The sequence below is a fragment of the Microcaecilia unicolor genome, chromosome 3, assembly GCF_901765095.1.
Source record: "Microcaecilia unicolor chromosome 3, aMicUni1.1, whole genome shotgun sequence".
NCBI lineage: Eukaryota > Metazoa > Chordata > Amphibia > Gymnophiona > Siphonopidae > Microcaecilia > Microcaecilia unicolor.
The window spans coordinates 163784083-163801501 of NC_044033.1; the positions used below are offsets into that span (position 1 = coordinate 163784083).

Genomic DNA, 17419 nt, shown 5'->3' on the forward strand with positions numbered 1-17419 from the left:
AAGCAATTATTGACACTAATTGGCATTAATTCAAATTTATGCACAGAACTGTCTAAAGCGTATTCTACAACATCATACGTGTAAACTCTAAGTCGCATAATTGAAAAGGGGGTGCGGCTGTGGGCATGGAATACAAGAACTAGTACAGAAAAGCCTGTGAATGATTTGCTTGACTTCAGATGTCATGCCCTGACACTACTTTGTGAGTGACAGCAACGTAGCATGTGCGTTATTATAGAATACACCCGGTCTCCACATAATTTAGGCGTCTGCATCTACACCAAGTAAACTGCCATTGACTACATTTAGTCACGTAGACAGGGGCTCAGCATATTCTATAAATCGCTAGAAATTTAGGAGTATTCCATAAATTTAGGTGTACTTTATAGAATACGCCTAGGCATACTTTGTTTCAGCGCCGATTTTTTAGGCATGATATATAGAATCTAGTCCTATGTGACTAGCACTTCAATTTTATAGAACAGCACCTAGCGCATACGCATATAAATGCTAATTTGTGACATCATTCACATGCCTAAGTGCCCCTATTCTATAAATCAGTGCATGCTATGGGTACCTATATTTAAGTGCCCTTTGTAGAATTACCCTTTTTGACTTGAGACACACACTTGCTACCAATGTATGAGTTTAAAATGTAAATCTTTGTCCCCGTTACACTGGAAAGAGAATATATTCTGCGTAAGTACCCTAAGTCATTAGTATCCAATGTGGCTGGTGTTTCAGAAGCATCAGCAAGAGAATGGGTGAGGGGATGTGGTGGGGAGGAGGTCAGAAAATTCATTGGGAAGATCAGGTGAATGAAGGGATCAGCAATGCTGTGGATTGTGAGTGAGGTGATGAGAAGCGCACTAATAGTGATATTCCCAAAACTGAAACATTTTTCAAGACCAAAACCTGAACAAAATGAAAATTCTCATAAAAAATATGGGAGAGTAAAGAAAACAACAACTTTGGGATGCATACCCCTACTGAAGAGTTAAATGGATGGTCCCTCCCTCTCCTGATCTAGAGTCCCTTCTTTCTCCTTCCCCTTCCCTTCCTCTCATTCCCTTCCCATCTCCCTCCCTTGCTCCTTGGTTCCCCCCCAGTCTCTTTTCACTCTGTGTCTGCGACACTGTAAGGTGTAATATATATAGGTAACATATTGAGGGGCACTTGGAATATCTTTTTTTATCAAGTTGGTGACACCCAAACAGTTGTAACTATTTAGAACACATAGAGGGGCATAATCGAACGGAAACGCCTATCTCCATGGGCGTTTATCTCCGAGAACGGGTCCGTGAAGGGGCGGGCCGAACCGTATTTTCGAAAAAATGGACGTTTTTGAGCTGGGCGTTTGTTTTTTTTAGCGATAATGGAAACTAAAAACGCCCAGCTCAAAAACGTCCTAATCCGAGCCATTTAGTCATGGGAGGGGCCAGGATTGGTAGTACACTGGCCCCCCTGATATGCCAGGACACCAACTGGGCACCCTAGGTCAGTGCGGTGGACTTCAGAAAAAGCTCCCACATGCATAGTGCCTTTGCGAGACAAACGTCTATCTCCCGATTTAGGTCGCACTATAGATGTTTTTCTCTTTCGAAAATAAGCAGGAATATGAGTTTGCAAATGTGTTCCAACTGTTTTCCTGATGCAAACCACACTGTATCATTAAGAATCTAAGTATCTGATACATTAAAGCATTTGCTCTAGAAATGTGGTTTTTCAGGTTAGCATCTCTTTCCCAGAAATTGATGGCATAATCCCAAACCAAAACTTGCTAGGTAAAATCATTCCTCATGTTAGAAGGATCAACATTCTGCAGTTCGTTTTTCCATCAGATTAGAATGGCTTCCTGTCCCAGAAATACATATTCATGCTACTTGCATGCAGTTGGCACATTGCTCCCTTTAAATGCATGTAGTATGCTACGCTGCTGTCACTCACAAATCTGTTTCCATTAGTGTCAGGGCATGACATCGGAAGTCAAGCAAATCGTTCACAGGCATTTCTGTACTAGTTCTTGTATCATAATCACTGGAATCAGTGTTCCTTTCCCTCCTGTCCTGTGGATTGTTCAGACAGAATACTGCAGTGTTAGAGAACTCGGTCTATTCAGTTTGGCAGGCAGGAGATGTGGTCCATAGGCAGAGAACGGCATTGTATAAGACAACGCTTTATAGTGCTGTAGCTTTGGAAAACTGTACACCGTGTGCATTTGTGTTGCTAAACCCCACACTGTGATAGCTCTCAGCTGCAAAGATCTATTCAGGGCTATGCTCCATAGCTACAAAACTTCTGGTTGGTTGCTCTTCCATTTTCTCAGCTATGGTTGCTTTTGGAATTGAAAGTGTCACCAAGTTTGTTTGTTTTTTTTTTCTTTGGCATAGTTTTTATTTTAAAACCCTCACCAAATGATCCATGTTCTTGTGTTCAAATAGAATTGAGTTTCGGAGTACAGTCCGATAGTGGGTGAGGTGGGGACTTATAACAGTCTGATAGGGGGTGAGGTGGGAACTTGTATTTTAATTTGTGTTCCTCTGCAAGCAAGCAGCTGCACATTCCTGCTTTTATATTGGTGCACTGGCTAAAGTAAGTCTCATAACAGCATGCTGTTGGGATGCCACCGCTTTCCATGCTATATCCGGTGTCGGCAGGAATAGCAGTGTCATTCCATCATGCATTCGCTCAAGCTCCGAGTCGTAGACTGGACAGATGCTCTTGGCCCCCCACTTTCAAAGTCACTGTGTGTGGAGAGGGTAGGGAGGAACACTCCTAATGATTTTTTGTTTCTGTTTTCTCCTGATCCCTGTGCTTGCCCAACAACAACACAGCTTTAGCCCGACATGCCACCTAGATCGAAGTCGTGGATTGATATGCGACAAGTGCCCTCATGGCTACACGGGACAACGCTGTGAGAGGTAAGAAATTGCTAATCATTTCTCCTCCGTGGACTAATACTACAGTGCTACGCATGCTGGAGTGGGCTTCAGTTGTGCTACCTCCAAAGACCACCGCACTAACACTTCCTCCGCCCCAAAATACGAAATCCTAAACTCTTGTAAACAAATGAGGTTTCCTGGCCTATTAAGAGTTCATCCATACTTTATTTACCTGTTGCTCTCATTGCTTCAAGACGTCTACAACAAACTTTAACAACTGCTTTTCTGCTTTCTTTTTCATTTCTTGTTTGAAAATGTTAATTCAGAGCAATGTGTACTGGAGAGAACTTGACATTTAGAGGTAATCTTGGGGATTTGATTCTTTTTTTTTTCCATAGTGATTTGAAGCAGACCTTTTATTTTTCATAATTTGTTTTCTGTGTCCTGTATTAGGATATGATTTACATATATGTGATGCATTTAATCACATATTGCTGGAAATACAGCTTGTTTCCTTGTTCAATTTACTGATGTGCACAAACAGAGTGATGCTGGAGGCCTGTCAAGAAGGGCGACTATAGATCCTAAAACAAGATTTTCATAACATGGGATCTGTTGCTGTTATAAATATAGGAATATATATTCAGCTGGCAGTGTTCAGCGTTTTGTTTTTTTTGGCTACCGCCAATGCCACCATTAACTCCACGTATTCAATGCAGGACCATGTCCAGTCACCGGTATTGAATATCCAGGTTTAGGCAGCAGGCTGTGTGTGATATTCAACATATAACCGCCTAAGCGAAACCGAACAAAGATAGGAGTGTTTTATACAGTCCGATTTGTCCAATTAACTTAGACGGTTAAGTGCCGAATATTGGTGTAAGTGCCAACCCCACCCCCGGACTGTCCACAAAATAGGTGTCTTTCAATTTAGCAGTCTATTGTGATATTTAGCGGCACAAGTGATTTAACTGGCTAGAAGCCTCTATTGGCTGCTTAAATCTCTTTGAGTATTGATCCCATAGTTTGCAGTTTCCAGGAAATCTACATAGCTGTAAAGTCAGTTCCCATGGACCTTTGTAACTCATTTTCAAACAGAATCTACACAGCTAGTATCCCTAAGAAACTTGTCTGTGGGTAGCAATGTCCTTGAAAATCATATTCTTGTGCACTGTTTACTTATCCTGTCTTCTTCTCAGCCCTGGAAATATTCCTTTCAATCTTTTACACAAACTGAGGGAAGGAAATTTTCAGACAGCCAATTTACCTTGGAGGATAAAGCTTTGAAATCACCCTGATAACTAGGCCAGTAGTGTATCTCTTTTCTTGGAAATTTTTATGGTTTGGTAGTATAGTTTATATTTTTCAGGTCTCTATCATGTTGCTACTTGCCTACGTTTTTTGTTCTGTGGGCCTGTGTTTTGCCAGTCTTCCATTTAATGTGGCTGAGTTCTCAGCCATTTCAATGGATCCTTTGTAAAATTCTTCAGGACTCTTTGGAAACTTGGAGGCTGTGATGGGATTCATGCAGTCAGCATATCATTTGTATAGCACATTGGATTGTATGGAGGCATTGGCACAAGGGTACATTGATCCAAGATAAAGCACAGCATGTAAAAAGTGGGTTTCCCCTGATACATTCGGCTTTTATATACTGTACACATCTTTTCCATTTCTGTTAAAGGTCCGGAAAGTGTATTGCTTTTCCACACACAGATGTGCCATACAGTATTCCGAGGAGAGCTGGAGAGTACATCAGCAGACGATGGCAGGCAGTCACCTGCTCTTGCCCATCAGTGGTGCTGCTGAGTGCTATTTCTGTCTGTCTTTTCCTGTCTCAGTGTTGGAAGCAACCTTAGTTCTTTAAAGCAATGAGCTGTGAAACTAATGACTGCAAGAATAAATCACAACAGTCATCCTTTGGGTGGCAGTTTGTCAATTCAGGGTCACTGATGGTTCCCAGTGGCAACAAGTACTACCTGTGAAGAGCAACACACTCTGCTGATTTGTGAGGAACTCAGAATTTCAAGCAGGCTTTAACTCCTTCTGTGCTATAGCATTGACTGATTTATGCAGGGATTCCATTTACTTGGCATAGGAGGTGTATATTAGTCATGGCAGTAAAGTGGTTAATGAAGGTAAAGCACACAAAAGCTTCCAAGCCCCATCTCGAAAAACATTGTGAAATGGTGGTGAAGCTTGATTAGCTTGCTGTGCTATTAAAAGAGATTATGAATGTCAGGAAGTTCTGTTACATCCTGTCATCTATCATTTTTTTTCTTTGTAATTGAAGAGTGAAGTCTAATTGGTGCCAAGTAAATTGATCATTAAGGGGGTAAGGTTATAACAAAGCACCCAGGCTATGAAGCCACATAGGCAGATACGTTTCAACTATTTTACAAAGACAACATCTGCATCTCTTATAGACTGTCACCTCAAGAGCTTCTGTACTAAGTTGCACCTATCCAGTAAGAATCACCCCTTATGGGTATTCTATAAGTGGCACCTAGATTTAGGCACGGTATATAGAATGCACTTAGCTGATATCCCAGCGCCTAAAACTACGCACCTCCATTTACACCAATGAAAATGTGGCATAAAACCCTGAACGTAGATTTACGCGCACTGTCCCATATTCTATATCTATGTGTGTACATTTTGAAACACCCACGAAACGCCCATTTCCCTGCCCATAGCTATGTCCCTTTGAACTGCGTACATTAGAATGTAGGTGCAGTTCATTAAAGAATATGCTTAGCGAGTTGTGTGCGTAAATTCTAATTCTCCGAGGACAAGCAGGCTGCTTGTTCTCACATGTGGGTCGACATCCGCGTCAGCCCAGGATTTGGACGGCATTTTGCAAGCAAAATATTAAAAAAAGTTTTGACAGAGTCTTCTGGTGTGCGTGCAGCGTGCACCGCGCATGCGCTAATTTCCTGCCCGTCGCACGAGTGTGCCTCTCAGTTTTCTTTTCTCTGCGTTGAGGTGCGGTACAGTTTTTTTCTGCGTTCCTCTCAGGCCCGGGAAGAGTCTTCGTCTGTTTCGTGGCTTTTTTGCCTTATTTTTCTTATTTTCTTTTAACAATTTACCGTTTAAAAAAAAAAAACCCCAGTATGCCCTGAGAGGAAAATCAGCCACAGGGGCAGGCAGTCAGTGCTGGAAGAAGACGTCTTCTGCCAGCGGGATCTCGGAATCCCCACCATCCAAGGTGCTTCAATCCTGTGTTGCGGCAGCAATCGGGGATGGCAGCGTTCGGGGGGCTAAAGCGATCAGAGGGGGGTGGCAGCAGACAATGATTTTGGGGAACGGCTGTGGCCCTGCCCCAGGCCTGGCAGCGGTGGCCCTGCCCCGGACCTGGTTCAGTCTCTCGGCTGCCCTGCACTTAACTGGACAGTGCCACTGAATATCACCTGAGACTGCCCAGACAAAAAGTGGGCAGGTCAGGGGCAGTGCTGGGGGTGGCACTGGGGAGGCGCCCCAGGTTATGCAGGTGGCTGAGTGGAGGAGTGGCCTAGTGGTTAGGGTGGTGGACTTTGGTCCTGAGGAACTGAGTTCGATTCCCGGCACAGGCAGCTCCTTGTGACTCTGGGCAAGTCACTTAACCCTCCATTGCCTACCGCATTGAGCCTGCCATGAGTGGGAAAGCACAGGGTACAAATGTAACAAAAATAAAAAATATTCAGTGTCAGCACCCCCATAACTAAATGGCTTCATTAAGGGCCGCATAGGCACCTACGTGCACCAAAATGGACTTACTGCCCGACTACCGTGTGGCTCTTGCAGTCATTTCATTTTTGGTGCACGTCCGATATGCGCGTCTGAAAAATGTTTTATTTTCTGGTGCATGTAGCAGATGAGCGCCAAGTGGCATCTGACGCACGTAGGTCATTACCACCCATACCTAGGGCTCAAAGTTTAAGGTTGTTCTGTCAGATGTGTTCAGGATTTGGTTGATTAGAATTAACAACTGTCTTGGTATTATCAGGATTTTACAGATTTGTACATTAATGTTCAGAACTACAGATTTAAAATCCCCCTTCCATGTGAGTAAGCCTGACCTTCTTCTATCCAGTATAATTAGTTGCAAAACTACGCTTAGGAGGCCAATGGGAAGGCACCGGTGGCGCACATCGGCCAATGTGAAGGCTGCTCTTGTCACAGAACAGGCACTCACACGCCATGTACCACATGCTTTCCTCTACTTGTTTCTTGTGTTGAGTATTAGTGACAAGAATTTCCTATAGGCTTTCATGCGTATAACGCAGCTTAGTAAACAGGGCCCTCAGCCAGAAAGAGTTTTTGTTAAAAATGTCTGACTTTTGTCTTACAAAAATCCTTGATGAACGTGAATTGCTTTAACCATTAGAACCTCAACCAGCTATAAATGTTTCTAATTCTTGTACAGTGATGTTATATGAATGATTGGTTGATTAGTGTCTTGGATTTACTAGGTGTGCAGAAGGTTATTTTGGACAACCTTTGGTGCCAGGTGGCTCGTGCCAGCCATGCCAGTGCAACAATAATCTTGACTTCTCCGTTCCTGGCAGCTGCAATGCCTCGACTGGGTCTTGCCTAAAATGTAAACCAGGCACAACAGGCGAGCATTGTGAGAAATGTGCTGATAAATACTTTGGGGATGCCCTCAATGCCAGAAACTGCCAACGTAAGTTCCATTCAAGTATTATATTTCAAATCAGAGACATGTTTATCAACTGCTCATAGCCCTCGTTTTTTCTAATTTTCAAAGGGATAATTAAAAGCACATTGTGAGAGCAATTTTGTAACTAGGTAAGGTACCTAGACGCATATACTACCGATGCTCATGCAATTAGTGCCCATGAATGAGTGCAAATGATTATTGGCGTTAATTGGCAACAACTTGGATTTGTGCGTGCATCTTGCTATGTGCTATTCTATAAAGATCCATGCTCAAATCTTATAGTACATGACTGAAAGGGAGCATGGCCATGGGAGGGGCATGGGCGGGTCGGGTGTGTTCACTAAAGATGCACATAGTATTACCAAATACCGGCGATCCACGCCTATCTTACATGTCAGGATTAATCCTTGTGCCCAATGTTTTGCACAGAAATTGGCTTTAAGCAGTTTTCTATAGCACACTACATAGATTTTTTTCAGCGCCGTTTACTGAATCTAGTCCTTTGTACCTTTATAGACTAGCCCACCAGAAAGCTACTCCGAGACATGTGTTACTTGTGAGCATATTATATACCAGAAAGCATCGTTAATGGCTGTATCTTATAAGATGCACACACCAGTGATTATCCTGCCCCCAGTCTTGTGAAAGACTATTCTATTATGAGTGCACAAATTTAGGCTCCATTTGGGAGCTCCAATTTATAGAGTAGGGGCACTTAGATGTGTGAAGGATGTCACAAATTTATGTGCGTATGTGCTAGGTGCTGTTCTATAAAAGTGGCACATTAGCCGCATGGAGGGGCATAATTGAACAAAAACGTCTATCTCCATGGGCATTTATCTCCGAGAACGGGTCCGTGAAGGGGCGGACCGAATCGTATTTTCAAAAAAAATAGACGTCCATGTTTTATTCGACAATTTGTGAGCTGGGCGTTTTTGTTTTTCAGTGATAATGGAAGATGAAAGCGCCCAGCTCAAAAACTAATAAATCCAAGGCATTTGTTCATGGGAGGGGCCAGGATTCGTAGTGCACTAGTCCCCCTCACATGCCAGGACACCAACCGGGCACCCTAGGGGGCACTTTTACAAAAACAAAAAAAAAAGGTAAAAGAGCTCCCAGTTGCATAGCACCCTTCCTTTGTGTGTTGAGCCCCCCAAATCCCCCTCAAAACCCACCGCCCACAAGTCTACACCATTATTATAGCCCTAAGGGGTGAAGGGGGGCACCTACATGTGGGTACAGTGGGTTTGGGGGGGCGGTTTGGAGGGCTCCCATTTACCAGCACAAGTGTAACAGGTGGGGGGGGGGGATGGGCCTGGGTCCACCTGCCTGAAGTCCACTGCACCCCCTAATAACTGCTCCAGTGACCTGCATACTGCTGCCAGGGAGGTGGGTATGACATTTGAGGGTGAACATAAAAAGTTGTGAAACGGCATATTTTTGTGGTGGGAGGGGGTTGTGACCACTAGGGGAGTCAGGGGAGGTCATCCCCGACTCCCTCCAGTGGTCATCTGGTCATTTAGGGCACTTTTTGGGGCCCTATTCGTGGAAAAACAGGGACAAGGAAAAGTGCCCTAAATTCTCGCTAAAAACGCATATTTTTTTTCCATTATGGGCGAAAGGCGCCTATCTCTGATCGGCCGATAACCACGCCCCAGTTCCGCCTTCACCACGCCTTCGACACGCCCCCATCAACTTTGTCCGCATCCGCGACGGAGTGCAGTTGAAAACGTCCAAATTCGGCTTTCGATTATACCGCTTTATTCGTTTTTGTGAGATAAACATCTATCTCCCGATTTGGGTCATAATATAGGCGTTTTACTATTTCGATTATAAGCTGGATGGGGTCTTATTCAATAAAGGTTATGCTCCTAAATTTACGCTCCTAAATTATGAGCGTTATCTATGCTGCTAAATTTATGCTCCTAATTTCAGGCCTATTACGCTTATAGATTTAGCATACATTTAGGAATGTTGCCCCTAAATTTATGAGTGTAAATTTAAGAGCATAAATTATGCTCATAAATTTAGGTGTGTAAATTTAGAAGCGTAAATTTAGGAGCATAACCTTTATAGAATAAGGCCCAAGGCAGAGCACGGGCATGTCATGGGCATTCTGCCTATCAATGTGCGCACTTTATAAATTAGTTTCACATACGTACATTGCAAGGCGCATTAGCTTATGCCTGCCATTGACCTGCTGTAACTTGTCATAGCTAAGTTTTGGCATGCCAGCGCAGCTTTGTACTACTAATCTATGATGGGTTAGTCATGCCTTAGCACTGTTATAGAACTGGCATTAAGTGCATTCCTTTGTCGCACCTACATGTAGGTGACGTTTTATACAATTGCCTCCTTATTCTTCGCCTAGGGAGGTAAGTTTAGAAAGTCATTTTTGCACATACAGTATGAGTCAGATTCAGTAAATGGCGCAGAAAAAAATCGCTAGGGAAAATCCATGCTCGGCACTATTCTATAACGAGCACTCCAGGCTGAGCGTTCTTTATAGAATACAACTTAGTGCAAATTCTTTGCCTGACTTTGGGTTTAAGGGCTTTTGCCTACTGAAACCTGGTGTAAATCCTGGTGAGTAAGATGGGCACACAACCCCCAAATTCAATAACTTGTATATAACTTTCTGGAATGCCAATGACCTGCCCATGCCCTTCTTATGGCCACACACCCTTTTGAGTTGCGTGTGAGAAGATTTAGAAACAGTTCTTTATAGAATCGTGCTTAGGCAGTTGCACGTGCAACTTCAAATTAGCTTAAGTACATAAGTATTGCCATACTGGGACACCTTGCAAGATCCCAAAACAGTACATTTTATGCTGCTTATCCTAGAAATAAGTAGTGGATTTTCCCCAAGTCCATTTTAATAATGCCTTATGGACTTCTCTTTTAGGAAGCTATCCAAACCTTTTTTAAACTCCGCTAAGCTAATTGCTTTTACTACATTCTCTGGCAACGAATTCCAGAGTTTAATTACACGTTGAGTGAAGAAATATTTTCTATGATTTGTTTTAAATTTACTACTTTGTAGCTTCATTGCGTGCCCCCTAGGCCTAGTATTTTTGGAAAGAGTAAACAATCAATTTACGTCTCCCCTTTTCATTTCAGCTCATTATTTTATAGCTCCAATTAATGCCTTGTTAGCAGCCAATTAATAAGTGTTAATTGCTCATCAATTTAGCTGCATTCACACCTCAGGATCATGTCCAAATTTGGGTGACCTTTATGGAATTCTGGGTAAATAGCTGCTTCTTTATTTGGGGGGGGGGGGGGGGTAGAGTTTGGAAGTATGTAACTAGATTACACTAATCTATGCACATATTTGCATAAACTTAAGCATGGATATTTACAAATTGAGGCAAAAAAAAGTAAACCCCTGCAATTTTTTACAGTTTTCTTAGCAACCGCTTTCAATTTAATGAGATATTTTACATATTTATTTAGTCATTATACTTACCTATTACTATTAAACAACATTTAACTATCTTAAGCTATGTTAATGTTACTGACACAGTAAAATAATGTCATTCCAATGATACATTTAATACTGTGTCAGAATTTCAAAGTCCCTGTAGATGCTCAGTGTCCACCCCCAGCTTTAAAAGTTCTTTTTTTTTTCCCAACAAAAATTTGGAATTTGACGCGTGTAGACTATTACCGCCCGGTTACCACGTGAGACCTTACCACTAGGTCAATTGCTTGCGGTAAGGTCTCAGATCCAAAGTGGACGTGCAGCAATTTTCATTTTGCTGCATGTCCATTTTCGTCAAAAATGTTTTAAAAAGGCATTTTTTGTAGGCGCCCAAAACACGCATCTACTCTACCGCAGGCCATTATTCAGCGCACCCTAGTAAAAGGACCCCTTAATTACAAAATTTTGTCCACAAGATAGGAAATTAGGTCCAAGAGACAGGAAAATGAAAACATAGTAAATAATCTAAATAAATTAGGTTAACTTCCCAAGCACTCTCTCCAGCTTACCCTAACAGTGAACATATGGGATTACACAGTAACATCAATATCTTCCTTAGCTCTTAGAAAATCTTCCAGTTGCCTAGGATCAAAAAACTTAAATTGTGTACCCTTAAAAATAATAAGACATACACAAGAAAATCTTAGCACAAGTTATGTACCCCAGGCTTGAAGTCTAGATTGAAGGTTCAGGAAAGCCTTGTGCCTCATCTGTCTTTCTCTTGCCAAATCTGGAAACGGTCTTATTTTAGACCCCCCCCCCCCCCCCCCACCAAAAAACAACATATCTTAGTATCAAAAGGAAAGTCTTAGAACAGTATTGTAGTCCAGTTCAAGTGCAAAGGACACCACCAGTGTAGTTCTCTGTAATAACCTCCAATTTTAGGCCATCTGATTTCCTTATACCCAGAATATGCTGGACTCTAGTGATAGGGGGCAGTGAATCTGAAGGCATCTTTAGGACCTCCATCAAATATGTTGTAAACATATCCAGTGTTAAATTTTCCTTTCTACAAGAGGAGACTTAGGAAAATTTAACAGTCTTAAATTATGTCTTCTGATCTGGTTCTCCACATACTCAACCGGCGATGAATGAAATTTCTATCCTTGAGAGATATGGCTTACAAACTTTCAAAAGTCTGCACCTTAGTTTTTAAAGTTTCAATTTCTGAGAGCTGGTGGCCGGTAAACTGAGCCTGTACAAAGACAGCATTAGAAACGAATGCCTTATCTTTTGTATTCTGTCCAATCGTTAACAATAAAGAACAATACATGTTGTTAGTGGCATCACCTAGTGACTCTAATGTCTGACCCAGTATGGCTATTCTTATGTTCTTAAGTAGATTGTGTTAGCTCAGGCCACACAGTCCAACTCTAGAAGACCAGTTTTTATATGTTGATCGATCCCATATGCATAACTACCACCTGTGCATGGGTATCATACCCTTTTTCAGGGGTCCTTTTACTAAGGTGCTCTGAAAAATGGCCTGTGGCTTGTTAATGCACCTACAAAAAATGCCTTCTTTAAATCTTTTGCCGAAAATGGAAGTGCGGCAGAATTAAAATTGCAGCGCTTCCAGTTTGGGTCTGAGACCTTACTGCAAGCCATTGACCTAGCGGTAAGGTCTCGCGCAGTAACCGGGCGGTAATGGTCTACACGCATCAAATTTTACCTGGCGCGCATCAGAAAATGAAATATATATTTCAGACATGCGTAGCGGATGAATGCCAAAATTGAAATTACCACAAGGGCCATGCGGTATTCAGGCGGTAACTCCAATTTGGCACACGTTGGGCGTGTGTAGGCGCCTACATGGCTTAGTAAAAGAACCCCTAAATTTGTGAGGAAGAGATATTTTGCTTCCTATGCCTAACTTGAAATTGAAAATTTAAATGGTCCTAGTGTCTCAAGGTGGAGGGGAATAATCACTAATTACCAACACCCCAAACCATATATTGTTCCAAAAGACTTTTTAAATAGATTTTGTAGGAGTATCCTAACAAACCATTTTTGTATACATTCACTGTTTTTTTTTTTTTACTTCTATGACCATCAGAAGCGATTGTGTTTAATTGTCCCTACTCAATCCAGGACCACAAAACCGCTAAATTTCCTCATTGGTCATCAATCTATACTTTAATTGTAATTTTTGTCCAAAATTCCCCCCAATTTTTTTTCTAATGTGAACTTATTTGGAACACTGTGGAGCACCTTCACAGCGTTCCAGATAAGTTCACATTTAAAAAAATAATCATTTTTGGATATAAAATTACAATTAAAGTACTGAACGTAGGACCTACAGTGGTGAACTGGATTGGAAACTGGTTGACAGACAGGCAGCAGAGGGTGGTGGTAAATGGAATCTGATCGGAGGAAAGGAAGGTGAGTAGTTGAGTGCCTCAGGGGTTGGTTCTGGGGCCAATTCTGTTTAATATGTTTGTGAGAGACATTGCTGAAGGGTTAAAAAGAAAGGTTTGCCTTTTTGCAGATGACACGAAGATAGCCAATAGAGTGGATACTCTGTAGGGAGTAGAAATCATGAGAAGGGATCTACAAACAATAGAAGAGTGGTCGAGGGTCTGGCAGTTAAAATTTAATTTTTCATATATTATTTAAACCCACACCTTAAACAAATATCCAAATACATTACATTTTATAATTCATTTAAATAAATATTTTTAGTGCTCAGTATTTCAGCGACGCTGTGCCTTTTACTGGAGGTACAAACCTTCAGAAACAGACTAGACACTCGTCAATTACTCACCACGACACCACCCTCCCTGCCTACCATATGCTAAATCTTTTCCCAAGCAATGAATATATTGTGACAATCCAATTTTCAATGCACTTAACTTAAATAAAGTAGCCAAAGTGTTCACAGCTGAACACAGCTGAAATGGAGTGTTTGAGAATTTGATCAGTGGCAAGTGAAAGCTTGTTTCCACATTAAAGAGTCTCGTCTACTTATATAAAGCTTGGAATGAACTATTACAACAATTAACGATTCATTTATTGGCTCTTATAAGAAGTGGTAATTTACATTACTATGCTTGGGACTGCCAAAAGATAAAGTCAGACATCATCTGCTTTGAATGTTTGCATGCTTTGAAAATATTGTTATTTTTTATTTTTGTGGTTTTTGTAACTGTGATTTATTGTATTTGCAATGTTTTGTATGAATATGCAACAATGATAAAATATGATTATTGAATCGTTGAACAAGTATATATTAAGTTCTTTATTGGTGTATAAAAAACTGATATATTAGTCCCTTTGGTATGGATATTAAATGTAGTAGGGCTAATTTGAAGTAAGAATACATATTCATTAGGTATATCCTGAAATCCTGGCTGGGTGTATCCAGAGGACCTATGTGCTAAAATGATATCTGGAACTTTGGGATGGTTTAACTTTAGATCAGAATCCTTTACCCAAAGTAACATTAGCGTGAAGCTATTCAGTTTCATGGCCTGACAGGCTCCATTGTACTACAGTTATAGTTTATATCCTTGTCTGAAATTCAGCTCTAATTGGAGAGCTTCAATAATATAATTCCCCCAGGTAAGAGAAGACTAGAATATCAATATCAACCTTCCACTGAGACAGAGGAATAAAATTGCTAGGTTAATGCAGTTTAACCTGATGCTATAGGAAAAAAGCTGCCTAAAGCTAACATTATTCCGGAAATACTGTAAAAATGGAATGCATTTCTAAGATAAGCTGTATTAGATTCTTTGCAGGTTGTAATACAATACCATTTGTCAGACCAGCATGAAAATTAATTTGAGTCTTTACAAGACCAAATAGTTCTCTTTTGGGATAGGACAGAAAGGCAGAAGGGAGGGAGGATACATACTTAGAAGCTCTAACGGTAGGATTGAAGTGATTCTAGAGATGCAGGGGTCTTTAGGTTAGGGCTTCTTAAACCTGTTCTGGGGACCCCATAACTGGTCAGGCTGTCAGGGTCTCCACTATGAATATACCTGAGATAAATTTGGATTTTAGATTTCATTACTCTCATTTTCCAATATGCATACAGATGTATCAGTTATATTCACTTTGGAGATCCTGAAAGCTAAACTAGCTGTGGGGTCTCCAGGAGAAGTTCAGAAAGCCCTGCTTTAAATGGTATCGAGTGGAATGTGAAGTAGCATCAGTTAATAAAGACAGATGAATGAACATTAGTCATTGAGATGTGCATCCATTAGCATGCATTCAGCTCGTTAGCACACCTTAAAAAATTTAGTGTGTACTAAATCAATTTAATGTATGTATACCTAAAGATTAATGAAGTCAATTAACACATTAAAATATTCTAATGTGCATTAACAACTTAATGCACACTAGAATATTTTAATATTTTAATAACTTCCAAAACTGAGAAAATGAACCAAAATCTTTCTCCGTGCACTTCCCTGATTAGTAATTATTTCTTTTCTGCTTTCGAATTTGACTGAAGTTGGCGTATTTATTGGGATTTATTAACTGCCTTCGTGAAGAGATTCACCCAAGGCGGTATACAGTAGGTACAGTTTCTTGTATGGTAAATTGTGGTCAAACTGGTATCTGGGTAGTAAGACTGGATAAAGTTTATCAGTGTGACTCACTCTTATTTAGAGTTCAGAGAACCAATTTAGCCTTTCTAACATACTACTTATTGGGACATTTTTTCTCAAACTTCATGAGAGGATATAGAGGGGCATAATTGAATGGAAACGCCTATCTCCATGGGCGTTTATCTCAGAGATTGGGTCCTTGAAGGGGCAGGCCGAACCGTATTTTCGAAAAAAATGGACATTTTTGAGCTGGGCATTTGTTTTTTTTAGCGATAATGGAAACTAAAAATGCCCAGCTCAAAAACGTCCTAATCCGAGCCATTTGGTCGTGGGAGGGGCCACGATTCGTAGTACACTCGCCCCCCTGACATGCCAGGACACCAACTGGGCACCCTAGAGGTCAGTGCGGTGGACTTCAGACAACGCTCCCACATGCATAGCTCCCTTACCACGGGTGCTGAGCACCCAACCCCCCCTCCCCCAAAACCCACTACCCACAAATGTACAACACTACCATAGCTCTTAGGGGTGAAGGGGGCACCTACATGTGGGTACAGTGGGTTTTGGAGGCCTCCCATTTACCAGTGCAAGTGTTACAGGTAGGGGGGATGCGCCTGGGTCCACCTGGCTGAAGTGCACTGTGGTACCCACTAAAAGTGCTCCAGGGACCTGCATACACGCAGGCCTCTAGGACTTGTTGCTGCTATATAACATTGGCACACCGGTTGGCACCTGAAGACTAATCTCTCTGAAAACGTCCTTTATTGGAATAACCGCGTTTACTCTGCAGATCAGAGGTTGTGCCCCACTGGCAACGAGTCTCCCTGGTACTGAGATTAGCAGTAGGTCAGAGCTAGCAGAATGCTGTACAATGCCCTCTTTCAGCCACATTCAAGATAAGAACTAAGTTGTCTAACGTGGCTAACACAGGAAAGGGAACTAAAACTGGCTTACAAAAATGGCCATTACCGCATGGACTACAACAGGAAACACAACAGGGCACACTCTGACCCAGTAGGCAGGGGGAAAAGCACCATGGGAGAAGAGCCTACCAACTACCAACATCGTGAGACTGTAACACAAGCTAATGAAATCACGGAGCCCAATACCCTACACCCACCACAATGCAATGCTGATGTGACCCTGTACTGCACCCGAGAGCCACGTCTGACCCAGGGAAAGGCTGTGACAGGATCGAACACATTCTACTGTCATGGAGGTGAGTATGGCATTTGAGGCTGGCATACAGGCTGGAAAAAAAGTTTGTAAAGTGGATTTTTTTTGCTGGGAGGGGGTTAGTGACCACTGGGGGAGTCCGGGGAGGTCATCCCTGATTCCCTCCAGTGGTCATCTGGGCAGTTGGGGCACTTTTTTGGGACTTGTTCGTGAAAAAAAAGGGTCCAAAAAAAGTGACCCAAAATCGCGGTTAAAATGCCTTTTTTTTCGATTATCAGCTAAAGACGCCCATCTCTCCTCGGCTGATAACCACGCCCCCAGTTCCGCCTCCGACACGCCCCATCAACTTTATTCCTTTCCGCGACGGAGTGCAGTTGGAAACGCCCAAAATCGGCTTTCGATTATACCGATTTGGGCGCCTTTGCAAGATAAACGTCTATCTCCCGATTTAGGTCGCACTATAGGCATTTTTCTCTTTCGAAAATAAGCAGAAAAGTGTTTGATGTTCAGGTAAATGAGCTGGACAGTTTCATACCAGGGCAGCAGTTTGAGACTTTCACACTTCCTCTTTAGGAAGGGCACAGAGCTCCTTGGTCATTTTGGTACTAGGTCAGGGGACATGGCCACAGAGGGGCCTTGGGGGTCTCCCCCCCCCACACAC

At 42.0% G+C, this 17419-nt stretch overlaps 1 protein-coding gene across 1 annotated transcript in view; it reads left to right on the top strand.

The window, feature by feature from the left end:
- Window positions 1-17419, top strand: part of LAMA2 (laminin subunit alpha 2) — a 1107608-nt gene that overhangs the window by 660569 nt on the left and 429620 nt on the right. Inside the window, exons 18-19 of the mRNA XM_030196530.1 lie at window positions 2835-2921; window positions 7334-7545. Coding sequence (XP_030052390.1) covers window positions 2835-2921; window positions 7334-7545 — 299 coding nt within the window. The remainder of the gene's footprint in view (window positions 1-2834; window positions 2922-7333; window positions 7546-17419) is intronic.